General features: G+C 39.3%; 2 protein-coding genes and 1 non-coding gene across 10 annotated transcripts in view; 1 reads left to right on the top strand and 2 right to left on the bottom strand.

Annotated features, from left to right (window-relative positions):
- Positions 1 to 20,880, bottom strand: part of LOC106154118 (uncharacterized) — a 52,755-nt gene that overhangs the window by 16,219 nt on the left and 15,656 nt on the right. For all 7 annotated transcript variants that reach the window (XM_087014873.1, XM_087014876.1, XM_087014878.1 and 4 more), the window contains exons 3-4: positions 635 to 1,261; positions 108 to 401 (exon numbers count right to left, since the gene is read on the bottom strand). In XM_087014873.1, coding sequence (XP_086870999.1) covers positions 108 to 401; positions 635 to 1,261 — 921 coding nt within the window. The remainder of the gene's footprint in view (positions 1 to 107; positions 402 to 634; positions 1,262 to 20,880) is intronic.
- Positions 1,779 to 6,771, bottom strand: LOC147761222 (uncharacterized). Of its 2 annotated transcripts, XM_087015002.1 has the most exons (3): positions 6,670 to 6,771; positions 3,011 to 6,544; positions 1,779 to 2,744 (listed from the first exon to the last, which is right to left on the bottom strand). In XM_087015002.1, exons 2-3 carry the CDS (start codon positions 6,441 to 6,443, stop codon positions 2,050 to 2,052), a joined length of 4,128 nt encoding a protein of 1,375 aa, XP_086871128.1. In that variant the 5' UTR covers positions 6,444 to 6,544; positions 6,670 to 6,771; the 3' UTR covers positions 1,779 to 2,049. The 2 variants fall into 2 exon arrangements, with proteins under 2 accessions (XP_086871128.1, XP_086871129.1); XM_087015003.1 differs by lacking the exon at positions 6,670 to 6,771 and having other exon boundaries at positions 3,011 to 6,642.
- Trnaw-cca (transfer RNA tryptophan (anticodon CCA)) lies at positions 19,333 to 19,404 on the top strand. Its single transcript has one exon. It is a non-coding gene; the product is annotated as a tRNA-Trp (tRNA).

The following is a 20,880-nucleotide window of genomic DNA, read 5'->3' as shown; positions in this document are numbered from 1 at the left end:
ATATATGTGTTTGCGCAAATTTGTAAAAGTAGTAAAATTCAAAACCATTATAACAGGTTGGACACATGAAAGTTCAACATACAATCAAACTACGGTAAAATACGTACCACCTCGTGGAACAGTCGGAACATTTGGAATCACGCTTGGAACACCGTAGCCATCATCGTTATATGCTGATACTTGAAAATGATACACGTCCCAAGATGTCAGATTTCCCACCGTCGTGCAGTAGAGAGAGGAAAATTTGTCTGCCCTTACAGTCTCGGACCTCCTGGCATCGTAGCTGTCAATTGGCCAATATTCCACCAGATAGCCTTTGATTTGTGAACCATGCGCTGGCTCGCGCCAACACAACAATACTGTTGTCTCATTTGAAAATTTTGTTTCCAGTTGTGTTGGTTCTGAGGAATAAATACATGAGGAAAATGAATTACACAAATTAGTAGGCTATACTTGTTTGAGGCAGACTTTTCTCATTGTTTACAGTAGAAAAGGAATATCCAATAAATTATCTGCAACAAACAATTGATGAGAGGCAATTCTAATTTCTGTTCCATGAGAAGTGGGCTAACAGCTGCAATTTGGTGCATGCCTCTATCGCAAAAACAATTAGTATCTAAAAGAAAGCACCTACCTGATATTAAAGAAATATTGACCGACAGCGTTGCAGAAGCTGTTATTTCAGGCACACCTGGGTCTGTGGCAACTATAGTGGCCTCTATTTGTGTCACACTTCGTGCCTGCGGCAGCTGCTGCCTTAGATTAACTTTTCCGCTTCTAGCGTCTATCGAAAAATATGAAGACCCGCTGCTTGTCGCGTTGACGCTATACCTTACGAGTCGGTTGTACGGCGCCGTATCATTGTCCGACGTACTGACGATCAGAATCGTCGTTCCGACGCTACTTCGTCGCCATACGACAGTGTTGTAAGACGGACGAGAAAAAACTGGGGGGTATTTATTCTCTTCTGATATCTCTACAGAAACTCTTGTCTGTCCTATCTTGGATCCTTGTCTGGCAATAACGTCGAAAATGAACTGCTGTCCCTTTGAAGTAGAGTATGATTTCTTCACCTCGATTTTTCCACTTGTATGGTCTATAGAGAAATATTTGTTAGCGTTATTCGAAATATAGTAGCGTATCGGTTGCCCGGTTGTGATGCCGCTAGATGGCACTGCTGTTACGGTGATTACGTGGGTTCCCGCAGGCGCTCCTGGGTACACTCGGGCAAAATATGGCGTACCTATGAATGAGATGGCTCCTGGAATAAATAAAGGAAATATTTCCTTATAGAAAATTGATCTCAAAAATTGTTTTGTTATTGTTATAAAAGCATATAATGAGCGTTAGCCCACCACGTAGCAATAATAATAATATTAATAATAATAATAATAATAACTTTCCTGAGCTTGTGGTGGGCACACTACAGGTGTGTGTGAGTAGTTACATCCGTACTATACGGGAGAAAAGAATTCCACTTTTTTCTTTTGTTATGTTACATCATTTGAACAATGGAAAACCTATACCGGACAATGGGGATGTTTACAAAATAAACAAACATTTTTTTTAATGTAAACAAACGAGACTCCCTATTTTTGTTTACGTTTCACTATAGTAACGGATGACGTCACAGAACGGGCCTGGGCATGTAGGAGATTTTAAAGAATTACTAAGGAAAAAGGCACAATGTAGTGATAAACAAGTACAGAACGGGCCTGGGCATGTAGGAGATTTTAAAGAATTACTAAGGAAAAAGGCACAATGTAGTGATAAACAAGTAAATTTGTAAATAAAACATGATTTTATTGAAATACATAATTGCATTGTAAGTTGATCATAGTGAACAGTTGTATATACACATTAAAACATTAAAACAATGTACATAAATGTCTAATTTACTAAAAGATAATAATTAAGCATAATGCAGTGCAAAGTGAGTATAGTGAATCTATCAATTACATGCACAGATTAAAACAGCAAAACAATGTATGTACAACAAAATGAAAAATGATAAATATATAAACAACACTACTCGGCAATTTATGAAAGTTAATAGCCGTATGGTAGTGTATCAAATGAGTCTTGCTGAATGACACGTTTAGTGTACACAACCCGGTAAACTTTATCCTCCCTTTTAGAGAGCAGTTCTTTATTCAGAGTGTCTCGCACAATTTTATGATGTGTAGTTGTTGACACCTCTTTCGGACCTATACCGTGTACCATGTTACGTAAAGTCTCATAGTTCACTATTTGTGAGGTTTCATAATTCAGTGAGATACCCCTCACTTTACAAATTGTCTTTCCCTTTGCGGTAACGTATGCGTAGTTTTTCGGCCCGCCCGACACGAAGGTGGTGATGTGGTCCCCCTCATCTAGCTCATCGGTGAAGTCGCCGAGGTAGCTGCCCATGATGGTATTTAGGTAGGCGTTGGTTTGTGCACTGCCATCGTCCAGGAAGATGATTGAGTCCGTGTCAAAGTAAAGAACGTTTCGATCCAGGACCTCTATGGCGCTGTAAAGAACCATACGAGCGTGGGCGGTGGTGTACGCGGCTATGACGACGTTGGTCTTATCGGAGCATTCATTAAACTCAGATTGGTGTTTGTAGTGTACCTCCACCATATCATCGGTTAAAAACATCACGTTGGTGACATCGACGGATTTGTTCAACAGCAGTGCAAAGTACTCGTCCACCTCGGTGACGTATTCGGACTGTGTCATGTTCATTCGTTGACCGAATTTGCCTGAAATAACAAACATAAAAAATAATAACATAACTATGCGAGTAAGGATAGTGAAAATGCACGGATGAGAAGTACTGTAATATTGTATGATGTGAATAAACAAGGTGTAAACATAATAAAGCATCAAGGACAGATGTAATATGCAAATGTACGTACGATGTTATTACCATTATTTCCTGTGAATAACAAATACAAATATTGGAATCATGCGTGAACCTCAGACATAGTGTATGTAATAAATGAATGCTACCTCTGTTTATACGTACCCCAAAAGCTGTTAAGCATCAGTTTAGACAAAGCCCTCAGACCAGGGTTCTTCTTAATTTGGTTAGGGTCTAGTCGAATGCCCTCTTTGGTGAAGTAGGAAACAATGTAGTCTCTTTTGAGCTGTGGTGTCGTGCACTCTGGTGGATAGCCGCTGGCCTCTTGTTTGAGCTTGAGAAATGTATTGATATAGTCAGAGAAAAGACCCCCCGTTTTGGTGATTGGGTTGTATTCGCTAACATGATCATAATGCCAGACCTCGTGCATTTGTTTAATCACATAGCCCTTGGAAACGGCCTTTTTTAACTCGACCGTAACCCATGTACCTGTCATACAACGCTCTTCGTCATTATGCTCACACCGTGACTGCTGCAGTGTGTCAGCGCATGTGCGACAAAGAGGAAATGTTAGTTTCCCTTGTGATCTATAGGGAAGGACAGGATGGTAAAGGCCGTGAGGAGGAAGAATAGTACATTTGACTAAACCTTCATACTCGCTAAGAGGACCAAAGTTTTCGGTTATGATGGTGGGGTGACAGAGGGGGTATGGTTTGTATTTGTTGACATAGGGATATAGACTACACACGTCAATGTAACGTATTTTCTGTCCCTGATCTGCCTGACAAAAAAGCTTGACTGCGTTCGTCCTGCCCCCGTAAAAGGCTTCACGAGGATCAATACAATCGACAACGTTCACGCTATCCACTATTTCTTTCACGCCAGCATCCTCCCGTATGACCCTGTCAAACTCACACTCCCATACCTCTATGTAGTTGAAACCTAAAGACTGAAGCGCATGCTTCTTATCCACCGTCCTTTCTAACAACTCACCCATTGTCATCAAATTGACATTGTTGATATTGTAACTGTTGTAACATTTTGGACACCCATGCCAAAAACACCCCTGATACTCGTAGACAGTGTTAGTTGTTGACGCCCAACCATCAACGACAAACTTTCCTATTTTCTTTTCTCCCTGATTATGAGCATGCTGTATAAAGACATTGTCACGCTCCGCCCTATACCGCAACCATTTAGCTGCTTTCACGGACGTTTTGTTTTTCGGCTTATAACCCTGTGCTGGAATAATGCCGATCGTGTTTTGCATAAGAAATAAAGATCTGAACACAACATTGCATGCGCTGGCTATAGTGATAGATCTGTAAAAAACATCAATTTCCACACCATTCGCAACTGTTATATCAAGCATCAATTTCCTGAATCGGAGACATGCTTGCCGAAGAATGGTGACGTCCATGCGGCAGTATATGAGTATTTCCTTTTGGAAATCAAATATATAGTTTTGACTAACCTGATCATTGTACCATGCCAAAAATTTTTCTCTCGCACCGGTAGACATTGAATCAGAGCCATAGAAATTAGTGGCGGGCATTTTACCCCTATAGTCTTGGTTTTCAGGGGTATTAAAGAAGTGGGGGAAGTAGCCCTTTGACAGGGATTCATCTAGACCAAATGCAGCGGGAAGTTTGTTGAGTGCCATGGGGAGGAAGCTGTAAGAATCAAGAACGGTTATATCGCCCACCTTAATAGAAAGCACCTTGGCGCCCCGTAATATCACCTCAGGAACGATACATTGGTCTTTGAGCCATTTTAAGAGGAAAAAACCATCATAACCAGACATGTTGTGTGCCAACAATATAGCCCCATTATGTATGATCATATCCTCCTCGTTATTCTCACATTCATACTCAGCACCATCAAAACATAACGATGCTCCAGGATTCATTCGTTTACTGCGACCTCCTTTGTTTTTTCCTTTCCTTTTCCTTTTACCTTGCGCACGTTCAAAACTCTGATCTTCAAATACCCATTTGCAAAATTCATCAACACACGACGGCCCCTTAAACACATGTTCATTTTTGCCACATAGCTCACATGTACTAGTGGGGGTTACGTCTAAATTTAGACAGTGATGACATACCCTGTGAGCAACCACTAGATTAGGGGTATGAACATGCGATGGCTGCGCTTCAAAATCAAAAAATATGAAAGGGCGTTTTGAACCAGGTTTAAACTTACCAATGAAATTGGCAGCAGGATTCTCATCGATATACATAAGTAAATCGTCATCATCCTCACCACGGTCATCTCTATCAATTTGCATGTAACATAAGTGACCGTCTTTGACGTACTTATTACATGACTTGCACTTGTAAGTGTAACACACATGTTTTTCCTCCCTTTTATGATCGACAAATTTAGTGCACTTTTTACAAAGAGTAAATCGTCGGCAGGTTGACCATTTACCTTGTTCGGGTACAAGTGTATGATTTCTAAAACAGCTGTCAGAGAGGAAATTTCTGCTACACTGATCGCAATGACGCCAATTTTCAAACTTGCATGACGAATCCTTTTTACACCTCTCGCAATATTTTTCGCACGAATGGTCACCCATGTGATCAAAACCTATATTGCATTCCGTACAATAGTACGCCCTACCCATGAAACCTGTTATCGAAGTTATGACATCATAATGCCCCTTATGATAAAATAAAAACAGCTCCTTCAAAGCTGAAGGTCCTTTATGAATTAAACTCATAAAGTGATCTCCAGAAAACACAGATATTTGATAATTACTCAAATATGACTGAAACTGTTTAATTTCAGGGACACCACAAGGACCTAACGGTACTCCAGCTCTTGTATGCAAGCCTTGGGCTCTTTCTAATTGTTCAGGACAACGGTTATCAACGATTGTTGCATATTCGGGGTCATTATCTGCTTTGGCCATAGCTACAACCAATGCACGCGCTAAACACAACTGATCTCCCGCCCCGTTACGTATTTGAATGACTGAACGCTTTGCGTGGAGAAAGCTCTGCATACCCATAGACCCTCTTTTTAATCTTGCTCCACCAGGGCGTGGCATACTGACATGACACACAGTTAAAATAATAGATGCGTCAAGTCTAAACTCCTCGTGAGACTGTAATACTCTTATCAATTCGTCCAAAAAGAGATCCACTGTAAATTCAGATACCCTCGTGAACGCTATTGATATGGGATACTCTAACGTGTCAGATTGCAAGACAATTCTGACCAAATCATGAGGAAGCATGTTCTGCACTAAGTCGTCAAATATGTTTTGGAAAAGCTCACGTAGGAACGGGATCATAGAATTTAAACTTCTATTTTCTAAATGGGAGAATGTGAGCTGATAGTCCGTGTTTACAGTTGAAAATTTTTTCATGCGCCGTTCATTGACCCGTCGCAGATTATAAAACCTTCTATAATCTAACCCCATCCCGAGTTCACCTTCGAACTGATCTACATGATTTACCAGCTGATCGTCTGTTACATTTGAATCAGCCCATAACTCATCACCACTCTCATGCTCCGCATTCAATAAATCATCCTCATTACTCATGTCTTCCCACAAATTAGAAACCGATCCCTCAGACTCTGTGTCACCCATGATAAAATAGTGTTAAAGGCACATGTAATAAAAGGAGGGGTAATGTAAGGGGTGAGGGTAAGGAAATCTCAAGCTCAAGCAATAGCCACTGTGCGTGATATCTATAAAGATCAAAAAATCAAATCAGTCCCCCGTTTTCAGACAGCTAAACATTTTAGACACAATGTTAACGATATATACAAAAATTTTAACGTGAATTAAATTGACTGAACGTTCAGTAACTTACATTTTGTGTGCTCCTACACTGACTCTCCATGGGACCTTCTACAATGTATTGCCGCGACATGCCTCCACAGACGTTAATGCTCAAATGACGCCGAAGCCAGGATGTTTAATATTAAGAATAATGAAATAAAACTTTTAACCAATAAAAATATCCCACGTCACATAAAATTGCGTATACCATTGTGTTGTTCGCGGGAAAATGTAGGGTGACAACCGTGAGAAAATGCTGTTGATTATTCATATACCCTGGCCTTATATTGTCCTCCCTGTTCACAGAATCAACACCAGCCTCTTATAATTTCAATGCCACTCTCTTGATGTAATCCCTTACAACAACACGCATGGGTGTGACTACAGTTGTTCTATTGTATCGATTGATACGCGTTTAAATTTCATTACATAGTCACACAGCGTTGCACTCAATAAAATGTAGTAGAACATAACACAAAGCAAATACTATCAGTAATATCGTCTTCGTGGGAAATGTTGTTAATAATGTACCTGCCGTACAAATCGAATACTATCAATAATATCGTCTTCGGGGGAAAATGTTGTTAATAATGTACCTGCCGTACAAATCGAATACTATCAATAATATCGTCTTCGGGGGAAAATGTTGTTAATAATGTACGTGCTGTGGTCTTCTATTGTACCCCCCCGTGTACAGAAACAACACCAGTCTCTTTTGTACTTTCAGTGTCGCTCTCAACGTAATCTCTTCACAAAAGAATGTGCACAAGCACAATCACACGCTATTGAAAGGCCCATAGAGACGAAACAGCACACATTAATTAATGGCGATTGCCTCTTTGTGTACGATGCATGAGAACTGAATGTACCGTGTCACTAAGTACCCTCCCCCGAACTTACGAACTTTAGCTTGAAAATGAAAAGCGGTTATCAATGTTACTGCAATTTTTATCACTTCACATGTATGGATAGATAGAAACAGTGTTCCCTAACCACTGTCTCAATTAAAATGTCCAGGCCCCTCCTAATAAATCACATTACTACATAGATCAAAGCGCTAGCATAGCCAGGCTAATTATAAAACTTGAACATTGACCGTTGAAAACCAGATGTTGTAAGGATAATAGTAAGCGAAAACTTAGAAACACGTAGAACTTCATCATGGAAAGACTCAGGAAATAATATGTCGTTTGTGTATAACACGTGATAAAAGGTATAAAGTAAACTCTTCAAGCCGATAAATGTCAATTACATTTTTGGACATGTACGATACACATCTAAAACACCCTTTCACTGCTCTTTTAGCAGGGCCCACTGGTTCAGGAAAAACAGTATGGATTAAAAGGCTATTATCAAATGCCGATAAAATGATTTCACCGTCGCCACAAAAGATAATATATTGTTACGATATTTGGCAGCAGTTGTTCGATGATATTCAGAGGGAACACCCTGACACAGTAACATTCTTTAAAGGTATTCCTACCGACTTAACCGACGCCACCTTTTTTGATTCTCAATTAAATAATCTAATAGTACTCGATGATCTTTTTGCCGAATGTAGCGACGATGCCCGGATCCGTGACCTATTCACAAAAGGCTCTCACCATCGTAACATCAGTGTAGTATTGATTGTACAAAATTTATTTCCCAAAGAAAAGCACGCGCGAACCATATCGTTGAACTGTCATTATTTGGTTCTTTTTAAAAACCCCCGTGACTCCCTGCAAGTCAAAACGCTAGGAATGCAAATGTATCCCAACGATCTAAAATCGTTTATAAATGTTTATAAAGACGCCACATCCAGTGCCCATAGCTATTTACTCATAGACCTCAGACAGAACACTGCGGATTGCATTCGTCTGCGCACCAATATCTTTCCCGGAGAAACGCATTACGCATACACATGTAAATGACTGAACACATTTTCATCGCTGCGGTGTATCATGAAAGTTGAGACAGAAAAGTTATTCAATGCTCATGTCAGTTTGCTTTCCATAGCCGAAAAGAAATTGATAACTGCCGTTGTTAAGAATTCACCCTACGATCTCGTTAGAATCATCTGTAACTACGCATCTAATCTATTATATAATACAAATATTACCCTGACTGCGACAGAAAAATCGGCATTACGGAGGGTTAAACGCGTCATCGTTCAGCTGGCTTCCAAACAAGTGTCCATTCATCGGAAAAAAATAATTTTGATACGGAATCCGGGTGCAGTTAAGGCAATTCTTAAACCGATAACAAGAAATGGCAGGCTTCAATAAAATGGTCTTAATCAACGAGAACGAACTGAATGCTTTGAAACAGAGAGTAAGCGCTAATTATTCCCCCTTTGTCGAAGAAACACTACGTTTAGAAAATGAAATGAAGAAAACTTTGCAAAGGACCAATGTACCATTCGATGAAAAAATGAGTATCTACAACGATCTTCAAAGTCAATATCTGAGTAAAGCGAGAAAACGCGAACCGGTTGCAGTTGTTGTGCACAATTCGTCACAACCGTTAGAAGCACAACCTGGAGTTGACACCGCTGACGCAACCGCAACCCCCATCGTCAAGTCAGAGGCTGGATCTGTATTACATCTTAAAGCCGAGATATTAGATGCAATACCACAGCGTGTGCGTCGCAAAGCTAACGTAATTTTGAGATACATGTCTAACCAACCTAATGTGCTGTCGTATAATGATCAAGGGGAGTTGAAATACAATGGTAGAGTGTACGAAGGAAGCAATGTAGTAGATTTGTTTAACGATCTGTATGTACCCCGTAGGAATTACGAACCGCCAGGGCTTACTGTATTTTTAAAGGGTTTGAAACGTCTTAATGTACCACTAAATAACATCTCAAACGTAAAGCGGCGCAACCAGATTATGTCGTTGGACACTTCTTCCAGTTCAACTCAGATGGGCTCGGGACATGTAGCAAAAACTAAACCAGCTCCCAGGCCAAGTCAGAAAGATTCGGGAAATGTAGTAAAATCTAAACTATCTTTATTCAACATATATTGAAATAAAATAATAACATAAAACATATTTGCACAGCTGTATTTTTATTATTACTCGAATAAATGTGTTTAATACAATATTCCTAGTGACTTCTTTGATCTACAAACTTGAAAACACGCGTTTACACAGTAGGGTATGTTGCAATGTGCATTAACATAATCATACACTAATATATCATTAAATTGTTTGTCGCTGGTGAATTTACTAAGTATCTGTTCTAATTTTTTTCCACGAGATCTATTCATCAAGTAATATATACAGTATTGTCCACACACTTTGGTATACAGGCTCTGTAATGTCCTAGAGTTACAATTCCACCCAGATAAAGAGTTTTCATCTAAAAAACGTTTAAAAGCTGCGTTGTAATAATAAGGTGATTTCGCATAAGAGTCAAAGAACTCTCCGTGTCCCTGTTCATCAAAGTAAAAAGCAACCCAGTGCACGCCCGGTTTATCGTGAGGATCCGTATTAGCCACGAGGCATGCTGGATAAGTCCATATCTTTTTGGGCAACGCGTCTGATGCAAACACCCCTTGAAAACATGTACTCGTAACCGGATCAGTCTGAAGAATGCATTCTATTTGCTTCGTATTCATATTTTAATATTCTACAAAAACGCTCCTACGTTGGTCAATTTTGATAACTGAATCAAATTCTGCCATGACAAGCAATACGATATTGTTAATCTGTTGTCCAAACTCCAGATCGATGTTAAGCGAACCCTGCTTTGTTGGAGTTATATAATTGTCAAAGGTTTGATCAGGGGTTAGATCGTGAGCGAATAAAACATATCCATTCAGGTATTGAGTTCTATCAATATCGATGCTGTGCTCTCCGTCTGCCGCTCCAACTGCTGACAAAAGATCATAATACGCCCTTAAGTAGTTTAGCCCCCCTTGAACACTAAAATCAAAATTGTAAGGTTTGAATGGTATTTGTTCCCCCGCCACCATTAATCGAAGTTGCCTTAAATCGTTGTGTTTGAAATTAAACGGATTCTTAGTATAATCTCCCGAAAAAGCATCATCTTCCAACAAAGCCAAAAGAATACGTTTAGGCATGCGTCCAAAATACGCATTGTCAATATGAGCCGTTCTTACACCATTGGGTAAATTGATAACTTTGACTTCCCTTCTAGTCATGGGATAGCATGCTACGTGTTTGGCTAATATGTTCTCATGAGCCAGTTTCAACCGATCAGATACTTTGACTCTCCTTACAAAAAGGGATATGTTTTTGATCAGAAATTGTTCTTGTGCATCCGTGTCCGACATAAGGCAAAATGCATGCGACGTCCTTCGCAACTTGATTCGTACGTCCACTTGATTCAGAAGAAGCTTATTTTGAGTGGCTAAGTCAATTTTTAACGGTCCATACATTTCAACCCTCCTGCTCCTTTGAAACCAAGAATTACGGGCCTTAAATCCTTCATTCCCTGGGTCTCCGTCTACATCAACGTCATCCATCAGTCCATCGGTATCTTGGTAATACATTTCCGAAGTTAAAAGCGATTCTTTAGCATTTTTCCCATAATACAATAAATTTTCCAAGTATGCGCGGTAGGCATATGTATTCTGTCCCACAGTTATTAAATGGTCATTCAACTCTACGTCAACCGCTGTGAATAGGGAGTGTAGCGTGTTATTCACAACTGATGTGTTTTGTCCTGCATCGATGTCAGTTCCATCTGCTTTAACAATTTGACCTTCAACGTATAGGTTGATTTGCGTCGTATCGATATATTCGTCGGGTGTTCCTTTAATGACAAATTCTATTACGGGACTCACATCTGCAACCGCAGTGAGAGGTCTCACTTCTTCAAAATAGCTCGATAACAGATCGGTCTGCATATGATCGCGTATATTCGAAAATATATCCAGTTCAGTTCTGACGATGGGATCATTTTCAGTGTTATTCATGTCTAAAAATTCGTTTCTCGTGCCTTGAATGAACGTGACTGTTTTGGTCGTCTACCTTTTACTCTTCTGGATGCTTTAGGTGTGTTGTTCTTTTTTATAGTCATGGCGTTTAACGTTTTCCTTATGACGTCACCATTAACATAAAGTTTTGACTTCGGGGTACGACTTCTTTTACGTTTCTTCTTTACTGCGGGTTGTTCTGTGCGTTTCGGGTTATTCTGTCTATCTACATGCAATATTTCAGCGTGTCTAGGTTGAAATAGCCTACCATTGCCTCTTTGCATTCGTGATTGTACCCTTGTACCTCTAAATTTATGAATGGACCCTCCGCCCACCTGTGCTTCGTATCTTTTTACTAACGCTACGTATACAGGATCCATTTTTATAATAAACTCTTTCTGCGAAAATGAAGTGTCGCTATAGCCTTCCCGCTATCAAACTGCACAAGTTCACCCGTGTCACGACTTATATCTATTCGAATTGTGTCAATATGACGACGATTTAGAGGGATGTAAATGGGATTGTCAAATGTTTTTGTGACCACTTGTCCGTAAACGCCATTAATATCAACAATCCTCAGTAAATTTGCCGAAGCGTCCCCTACCATCTGATTTTGTATAATATCTGTATACACGTAGAGGGAATTGAACCCTAACGTCATGTTTGGAGGGTAAGGGGCTATTGTATCTGCATTAACTCTGACATTCGGTTTAAACCCCAGCATTGTCGCCATGTCTCCCGCAACATCGATGTAGGCCCCCGATTTCAAGTGAACTGTAACTCGTCTGCTGATAATGTTATAACCCAACGTTATGTTTGTTTTTCCAATAGCTGTTAACTGATCGTGAATTGCAGTTATTAGATCGCCAACTGTCGGATAATACCCTGCAGTAATGTTTAACGTATTCGTTTTTACCCCGTCGTAATATGTCAATACACCGTTCTGAATATTATTCCACGAATATGGGTACTGTAGTTCCACCAATGCGACTTCAAAATCCCCTTCTAGATTAAGTGACGATGACAGTTTTGTTTGGAATGTCTCGGGTCTGTTGTTAGGGAAATACTTAAAGCTGCTGTTTGACGGTAAGATAACATGAAAAGACGACGCCATCCTTTCAAATGAGGTGTTTTGTCTGGTACCGGTTACATTTATGTTTTTTGTACATCCTTCGAATCTACCCAAGTATTGAAACGATCATCATAACCTACCCATTTTACAAAAAGCTGCCTAGTTTTCCCCTTTCCACGGGTCTTTAAAATTTTCTCGATACGATACACGTCGTCAGTTTTAATAACTTTAATCATTTCTGGTTCGTACAAGACACCTTCGATTTGCTCTCCATTGTAATCTTTCACCTTATACACAGGAGGTGTTCTGTTTAATCTTTCTGATATTGTAAATATTTCCTGTGTCCATCCCTGTTCGTATCCTTTTGCAAAAGGGGTGCGTGTTTTGCTTAATCTTACAGTATCTCCTACTTGAAATTTAAACCCCGACTTCCCTATTTTTACTTTTCCATACAAGTTTTTCCACACAATGTTTGCATTTCGTGGATTCACATCGATTGGGGCCATCTTTATGCTTCGATGTTTTGCATGGTTGTATCCTGTCATCAAGTCGTTTAGGACTGTCACATACGTTAACGTACTGTTTGCTGTGAAATATCTGTACAAACGGGTCTTTATGCTTCTGTTAAAACGCTCAACCACAGAGCTTTTTCTTTCCGATTTTGTTGTGAAAAAAGCTATGCCTTGACTCTTGAGGTACGCTTGAAATTTTCTATTTGTAAATTCTGTCCCTGCATCAGTTTGAAGTACCAGTGGCTTTCTGCCTTCGGAAACAATGCCTTTAAACGCATCTAATACATTGTCCGCTGATTTTGATTTGATTGGAACTGCCCATGCGTATTTTGAAAATATATCAATCACGGTTAACAAGAATTTCATTCCTTTATTGTATTTTGCTATCTTACTGAGGTCTGCCAGATCACCCTGCCATTGATCATCAATATAATTCACCATGACGCGATTTGTACTGAATTGTTTCCTAACCGGTGCATGTAATGTATACACATCTTGGGCGGCTAGAAAATCTTTGATTTGCTGACGACTGATTTTCATACCATCTTTTCGTGCGGCATTATACAGTTTTAACATACCACCAAAGCTTACAGGGTTTGACGGGTTGGTATACAAACTATGCAGATATGCATCTGTTTTGTTCTGCCCTTTCTTGGTTTTTTTCTTACGCGGCATTTTCTCATACAGTTATGGATCAATTCCAACAAGTTAAATGTTTTCTTTCTTTATCCTATCTCTATTTATAGTTCCCACCAGTTTCATCGTAATGGGTATTTAGTAGCGACATCACTGTACTGGCGGGATGTACAACGGGCAGTGTGTCATCTACCACAAAAAGCCTAACCATTTGAAGTCGCTTTTTAGGTGTAAGTGGTACATTAAATCGTTGATTTATTCTTTTTCCAACCGTACTCATCGTGCATTGAGGAGAGTGTCGTTCGTGTTCGACATCTGGGGCATCTCTCAGCGGGTCCCAATTCTTTAGATACAAATCGCAGTAAAAACAACGAACCACATCATCGTGTCTAGACGCTCGTGGGTCTCGGTAAAATCCACTAATGGCTAAAGGGATTGGGTTGATAAGTAGTTTGCCCGGCCAATTAAGAAAACTCATAATTCGGTCTTCTTCTTTTGCGTATGGCATGACCGGTCCATATAGCACACCCCCCAACTCGGAATCGGTTTCCGGATGATCATCATCCATTCTGTCTACTCGGTATAAAGAAAAATGATCGCAAACACATTTTTGTAATTTTTCGGGTAAGCTGTGTGTTTATTTCAACCAATCATGTATTACATTTTTTCTAACCAATCACGTTACAGCTAACAACAAATAACATTTTTTCAACCAATCAAATCGCATATTATTTTAATCAATGAAATGTTTGTAAACAACTCTTTACTATCAAATTGTCTTCATCACATCAAATTAACGTTCCATATATAAATCTATTTTTAGATATGATGTCATAATCAACCAATCAAATGTCTTCTTTCATCGCACACTTCTAGCTAATGTACATGCAAACTTTGTTAATTCTACACAGATTATACGGCGTCTTTTTCTGTTCAATTCAAAGTTTATTCTGATTTTTTTATCGCCTTATACAAATGTTCGCCATATACAATCTTGCACACATCGTAGACCATACTAGCGAGGACGGTATCAGGGGATAACGCATAGCTCGGTTCCTCCACGTCTTTCCGAAAATCTTCCAGCAGCGATGCAGTCATGATGACGGAAAGTATGTATGGGTTTTCTTGTTGTCTCAGTTTTTTCTTCATTAACTTGTAGGCCTTCAGTATTACCTCATGACTTACAGCAGCTTTTGCCCTGGTGAAGTAAACATGTACCGAAACTGACCAGTCGGCCATACACCCATCCATGTGATGCTTTTGGGAACCGTGCGCGGCTATACACCCAGTACAGTACCTGTAACGCATGGCCTCTATTTCCTGCACGATCAACTTCACGTAAATGAGATGAATTAATACTACGTCTGCTTCTACATCGTTTTCGGCTCCAAACATTCTTTCATCACTTTCTTCCGGCTCCTCGCTGACTGTTGTCGGTGGGATTTCACCCAGCGCTGCATTGATTTCAGGCATTTTGGTCAGCAACGTCTCCAATGTGCGTTTGTCAAATTGTACATCGTACATCGCTTCATACGACGCACTTACCGGCGCGTAGGCTAGCTTCATCACAGATTCCTCCTTACCAATGTCGTACAGCACACGGACATTATAGTTTTCCCCCAGCTGATCATCTATTTCAGTATCGGTAGACATAGCAGTTTGGACGGAAGGCAGGGTGTTTTTAAAATCTTCCCATGCTTCTCGCGGCATCCGGATCTTGTTCAACGTTTTCAAATCGCTGAAGACGACCAACTGGACCCCTTGTTTGCTTCTGCATATCGACAACAGACTATCTTCACCAAGTTTGAAGAACTGCGACATTTTGATGTTCGAACGTACAACTTAGGTCAGTGAATTGGAGTTTGATTTGACCATTCCAACATATATAGCCTTCAAATTGCACGCCTGAACATGCAACACGCCTAACAAAAGAATTGCGCTTGACGTCATCCGTCGCTATGACAAAACGTAAACATTACTCCGACATGCCCAGGCCCGTTCTGTGACGTCATCCGTTACCATAGTGAAACGTAAACAAAAATAGGGAGTCTCGTTTGTTTACATTAAAAAAATTGTTTGTTTATTTTGTAAACATCCCCATTGTCCGGTATAGGTTTTCCATTGTTCAAATGATGTAACATAACAAAAGAAAAAAATGGAATTCTTTTCTCCCGTATAGTACGGATGTAACTACTTGTGTGTGTGTGTGTGTGTGTATACAGCATTGGTCAAAAAGGTTGTCCCACCCCCATTTCCACGTACTTTTATTTACAAATGATCACCTAACAGCTGTTAATTGTTAGAAATAGTGTTTTTTATTACGTATACCGTGTCTAACATGATTAATGGTTTAAAAAATACAAAATAGTGGTGAAAATGTACATATTTTATGCCATTTAGTAAAATTTATAAGAGGTACCCCCTCAAATCGATTGTTTCACTGTGACTTCTAAAGATGTAAAGAAATGACTATAAAATTAAAAAGACGCCATCAAATGTCACCAAATTCACACACAATTAGCATTAGGGTGTGCTCATTAAAGATCACGTGCCTAACAGCGTGTGCGTCTTCCGTGTACTGCAATTATTTCCTGTAGACGGCGCGACAAGCCTTCAACACGGGTTACAATTCTGTTATGTGGGATATTATCCCATTCTTCTTGAACAAGTTGGGGGAGTTGGTCCACGTTTTTATGGGGTTGGTTCTCCTTTGCATTGCACACTCCAATACATGTCACAGTTGATTAGTAAGTTTGATATCAGGGCTCAAAGATGGTGGTTCCATCCTTAGACCATTATGTTTCTTCAACAAACAGTTGCCAGGCGAGAGGTGTGAGCAAGTGTGCAGTCATGATAAAGCCTGAAGTTAACCCTAAAGTCAGTTCTTGAAGATGGAATGAGATATCAGCTGAGAATGCTACGTTCAGTGATCCCACAGGCACCTGAACCTGGCCATCCATCACTGGAAGGAAGTTGATTTTGATGCAGGATCAAATTATTTCTTGTATCCCATCGATGGTCAAAGAGGGTCCATAGACAAGTTAAAAAATGCCTCTTGGAAGGGTGTGTGCAGGATAATATCGCCTGAGGTGTTAGATCAATCCGCATTTGGAGAACATTCCAAGCCCATGGTATTAGTACATTGTTCCTTTTGGAACAAAACGTAACAGGGGCATTTTGATGTAACATTCTCAACAGAAATCTCACTCCATTTGCAAGAGGTGACTTCAGGGATACTACTGGCTTCATTGTGACGACGCACTTGCTCACAGCTCTCGTCTGGCAAACGATTTGTTGCAGAAACACAGGGCTCTGAGGATGGGGCAACCGTCTTTGAGTCCTGATATTAATCCTACTGAGCACCTGTGGCATAAATTGGTATGTGCATTGCAGAGGAGAACCAATTCCTTAATAATCTTGACCAATTCCGCAACGCTCTTTAGGATGAATGGGACAATATCCCACAGAATTGTTACCCATGTTGAAGGCTTGTCGCGCCGTCTACAGGAGATAATTGCAGTACACGGTAGACGCACACGCTGTTAGGCACGTGATCTTTAACGAGCACACCCTAATGCTAATTGTGTGTGAATTTGGTGACATTTGATGGCACCTTTTCAATTTTATAGACAGTTCTTTACATCTGTAGAAGTAACAGTGAAACAGTCGATTTGAGGGGGTACCTCTTATAAATTTTACTAAATGGTATAAAATATGTATATTTTCACCACTATTTTGTATTTTTTAAACCATTAATCATGTTAGACACGGTATCCGTGATAAAAATTTACTATTTCTAACAGTTCACAGCTGTGAGGTGATCATTTGTAAATAAAAGTACATGGAAATGGGGGTGGGACAACCTTTTTGACCAATGCTGTATATATATATATATATATATATATATATATATATATATATATATATATATATATATCCAAAAACTGTTGTTAGTCTAATTACCCCTTTGAAGATACGAGGTTCCAATAACTTATTTCAATAGTAAACTATATAGCGGTAGCTTAATTGTTGATAAAGAGGGACATTGTTGTATTTTGTCTTGCCATATGAAGGCCTAATGTGCATGATATCGTTTTGGTTCTCATGCTGCATTTTCGATGTTGGTGGGCCATAGAGTCCTTTTGTGCTGGACCCGAGCTTCATAAAGAGAACATTTACGCCTAAAAGTGTAGCATTTATTTAAATGGTTTAATTTCTATTGATACCAAGTCACACTACCCTTGATTATACATGCAAGGGTTATTACTGCATGACAAAAGATGAAGATTAATAAACAAAGTCATATGTTGATTCAAGCGCAAACGTTTTGTCAGGATTTGTATGCTCTACTTAATTCCGTGACTCAGTAAAAAAAATATCAACCCAACTACCATTATCTATTTAATACCAGGGATCCAGCGACAATAGAACGCGTCTTAAAAGTAGATTATCATGTCAACGCTATCCTGATACTTCAGTCATATGAATAGTGCTAGGCCATTAAAAACACTGTCTTCTGTCAAAGGAGGAATCGACCGTAGTGACCCATCGTTGTTGATGTATTTGTGTCGTGCCCGCATAGCTTTGGTAGCGGCTGTATTAAAACAGCCATTTATGAAACTCACGACAGCCGTTGAAACCTCAGTCCACTTGGAATGCTAGACTGCTGGACTGTTTAAAAAACATGGCCATGATCAAAATAAATTAGCTGTGCGATACCTCCTCTCTGACACACAAACACACACACACACACACACATACACACATGCACACACATGCACACGCACACCTTGTTTATATTCATTTACCCCCTCCCCCCCAAAAAAAAAAATAATAATAAATAAATAAATAATGATGAAGCTTTCGGTCTCTCTTCAATTAACATTTTGAAGAAGCTTCTGTTCTTCTGTAAGATGGGGCATTTTTTTTATTCGAGAATACGCAGAATATTATGTGATTATACAATTCATGTTTTCTTATGATTTATTTGATGTATTTATGAAAGAAAGTCCTGTACTAGTTATACTGTTTAGTAGATCGTAGCAGAAGAGTACCGTACTCTATACTAGGCCTATATCTGCCGGGCGTAGGCCTACAGCCCGATTTAGGCCCCTACCTCTCACGTATCTTCCAATGTTATTTATAGTCTCAACATTCCTATTTGCGAAATCAAGGCCAAAATAAAAAGAAAATTACACCGATTGAAGAAAACACACAACAATAAAATGGAAGCAATGAAATAATATTTACTGGTTATTTTTCCCTTGTTAGACCCACGCGGAGAAGAAACCGTGAAAATATTTTTGATAACAAAGTCCCGTTTCGTTAGCATTCTCTATCTGGTCTCAACAATGTCGTTCCAGTACCTGGTTTTCTGCATGCTATTTTGATAATATTTATGATTATTGCTCTATCTCACGTTATGAGCAATTTCTTCTGTCTCTAGGCAGATACAGCGCATCCAACTGATAATTGATTTACAGAATGTAGGCCAGCTTCGCTACATTTATATTGGGTTGAGTTAAAGCTCAGGCGCAAGTAAGTACGACTCCGTGGCGCAACGGTAGCGCGTCTGACTCCAGATCAGAAGGTTGCGTGTTCAAATCACGTCGGGGTCAAAGCTACAGTTTTGTTCTTTTTTTTATTAAATATCTTTATCTTTCACGTAGAAATCTTATTCTAGCTTAAAAATAAAAGTGTGAACTATGAAAATAATGTGCTTTTTATCACTTTACGTCAGCAACTTTACCCAACAGATAGAGATGGGACAGCCGGCCAACCTAAGCTTCGTAAGCGTCTCTCCTCACCCTCCCCCTTCCCCCAACGAACAAATAAATAAATAAAAATAAAAGAAAGAAAGAAAAAAACTAGATAGACCAAAACCATCCCATCCTTATTACCTATCACATTAAAGTAGAAAGTAGAATCTTGATATATCTCAAATTTTCATCCTCGAATGAGCCCCCACCCCTATAGAAACATGCCAGTGCACCAGCCATGCTAAAATGTTTACAAATTTCACGAATAATCTGAAAATACATTAGGACTTCCCGACGTACCAGTAGACTCAAAGAAAAATTGAACGTCATTCATATTTATCTTGATTATATTTTTCCTGCAACGGTAAGATAAGTGTCTATAAATAGGCAGGCAGCCTATTATTAGAATGCCCATCTAGTCATCTATCTTTCTATCTAAAAAGCCTTGTTCGGATGTTAAGACGTAAACATTTCGTAACAGAGTTAAAAAATAGTGTCAGTCGTCTAACGCGTATGAGGGGGCAATCTTGGTCTATTATTAAGGACATAAGACAATCTGGTAGCCCCCGTAAGTGGCTAAAGTCACGAAAAGCGCCTTAAATCTAAAACTTTTTAAAATATACTGCAATATGTTTGCACTGACCTTAGGGAAGGGTGCATGTTATTTTATTAAGAGGACGCATGTTTTTAACGCAACATTTCAAGATCTATCAACCAGATCCAAATATTTAGCTTTGAACCCTCTCCGGTGTGCTACCACAGTTCACCACGTGTGCTTTTCTGTGTGTTGCGAATTCTTCTTGTCTTCCATTCAGTTAAACAGGCACGGCACCTTATGAGCCTTTTTTGGATTCAGCTTTTTCATTCATAGAAACCTTGTTGTCTCATTGCAGCTTTTACATATTGAATGATTTTATATTTCCTTGTCTATTTTGAAGCTTTTGAAGTGTATTAAATGAGCCGAATTTTAAGATCTAAATAGTTTCAGCCCATAGTATTTCTTAAGTCACATATGGCCGTTTCATTACATGCAGATCCGTTTCATACATCGGAAAATGCCAAGATTTAAGTGGCATTCTGTTAATAACTTGTAACTAAACCCGTAAAAAGAAAGAACAAGAAGATAAAATAACAAACAGCAACTAAGAAATAAAGAATGATAATAGCCGAAACTGGAGAGCAAAATTGCACAAGAAATCATCAGACTAACTCAACTGAACAGTAAATTACCAAGCGATCAAAAAGACCACTACTTACATACTCTTACCTTTGATAAACGTAGACATCATTTATCACTGGATGTTATAAATAGACGATAAATACTGGAACGAAATA

The sequence above is a fragment of the Lingula anatina genome, chromosome 6, assembly GCF_051362555.1.
Source record: "Lingula anatina isolate TDL-2025a chromosome 6, LinAna3.0, whole genome shotgun sequence".
Lineage (NCBI taxonomy): Eukaryota > Metazoa > Brachiopoda > Lingulata > Lingulida > Lingulidae > Lingula > Lingula anatina.
Note: the sequence above shows the minus strand (reverse complement) of the source record. Positions and strands in the feature narration are given on the sequence as shown.

Excerpts from the sequence above, each read along its gene's own strand:
- LOC147761222 (XM_087015002.1), bottom strand. The coding sequence starts at position 6,443 with ATGGGTGACACAGAGTCTGAGGGATCGGTTTCTAATTTGTGGGAAGAC. Across the intron at positions 2,745-3,010 it reads GATGCTTAACAGCTTTTGGG|GCAAATTCGGTCAACGAATG; the intron begins GTACGTATAAAC and ends TTGTTATTTCAG.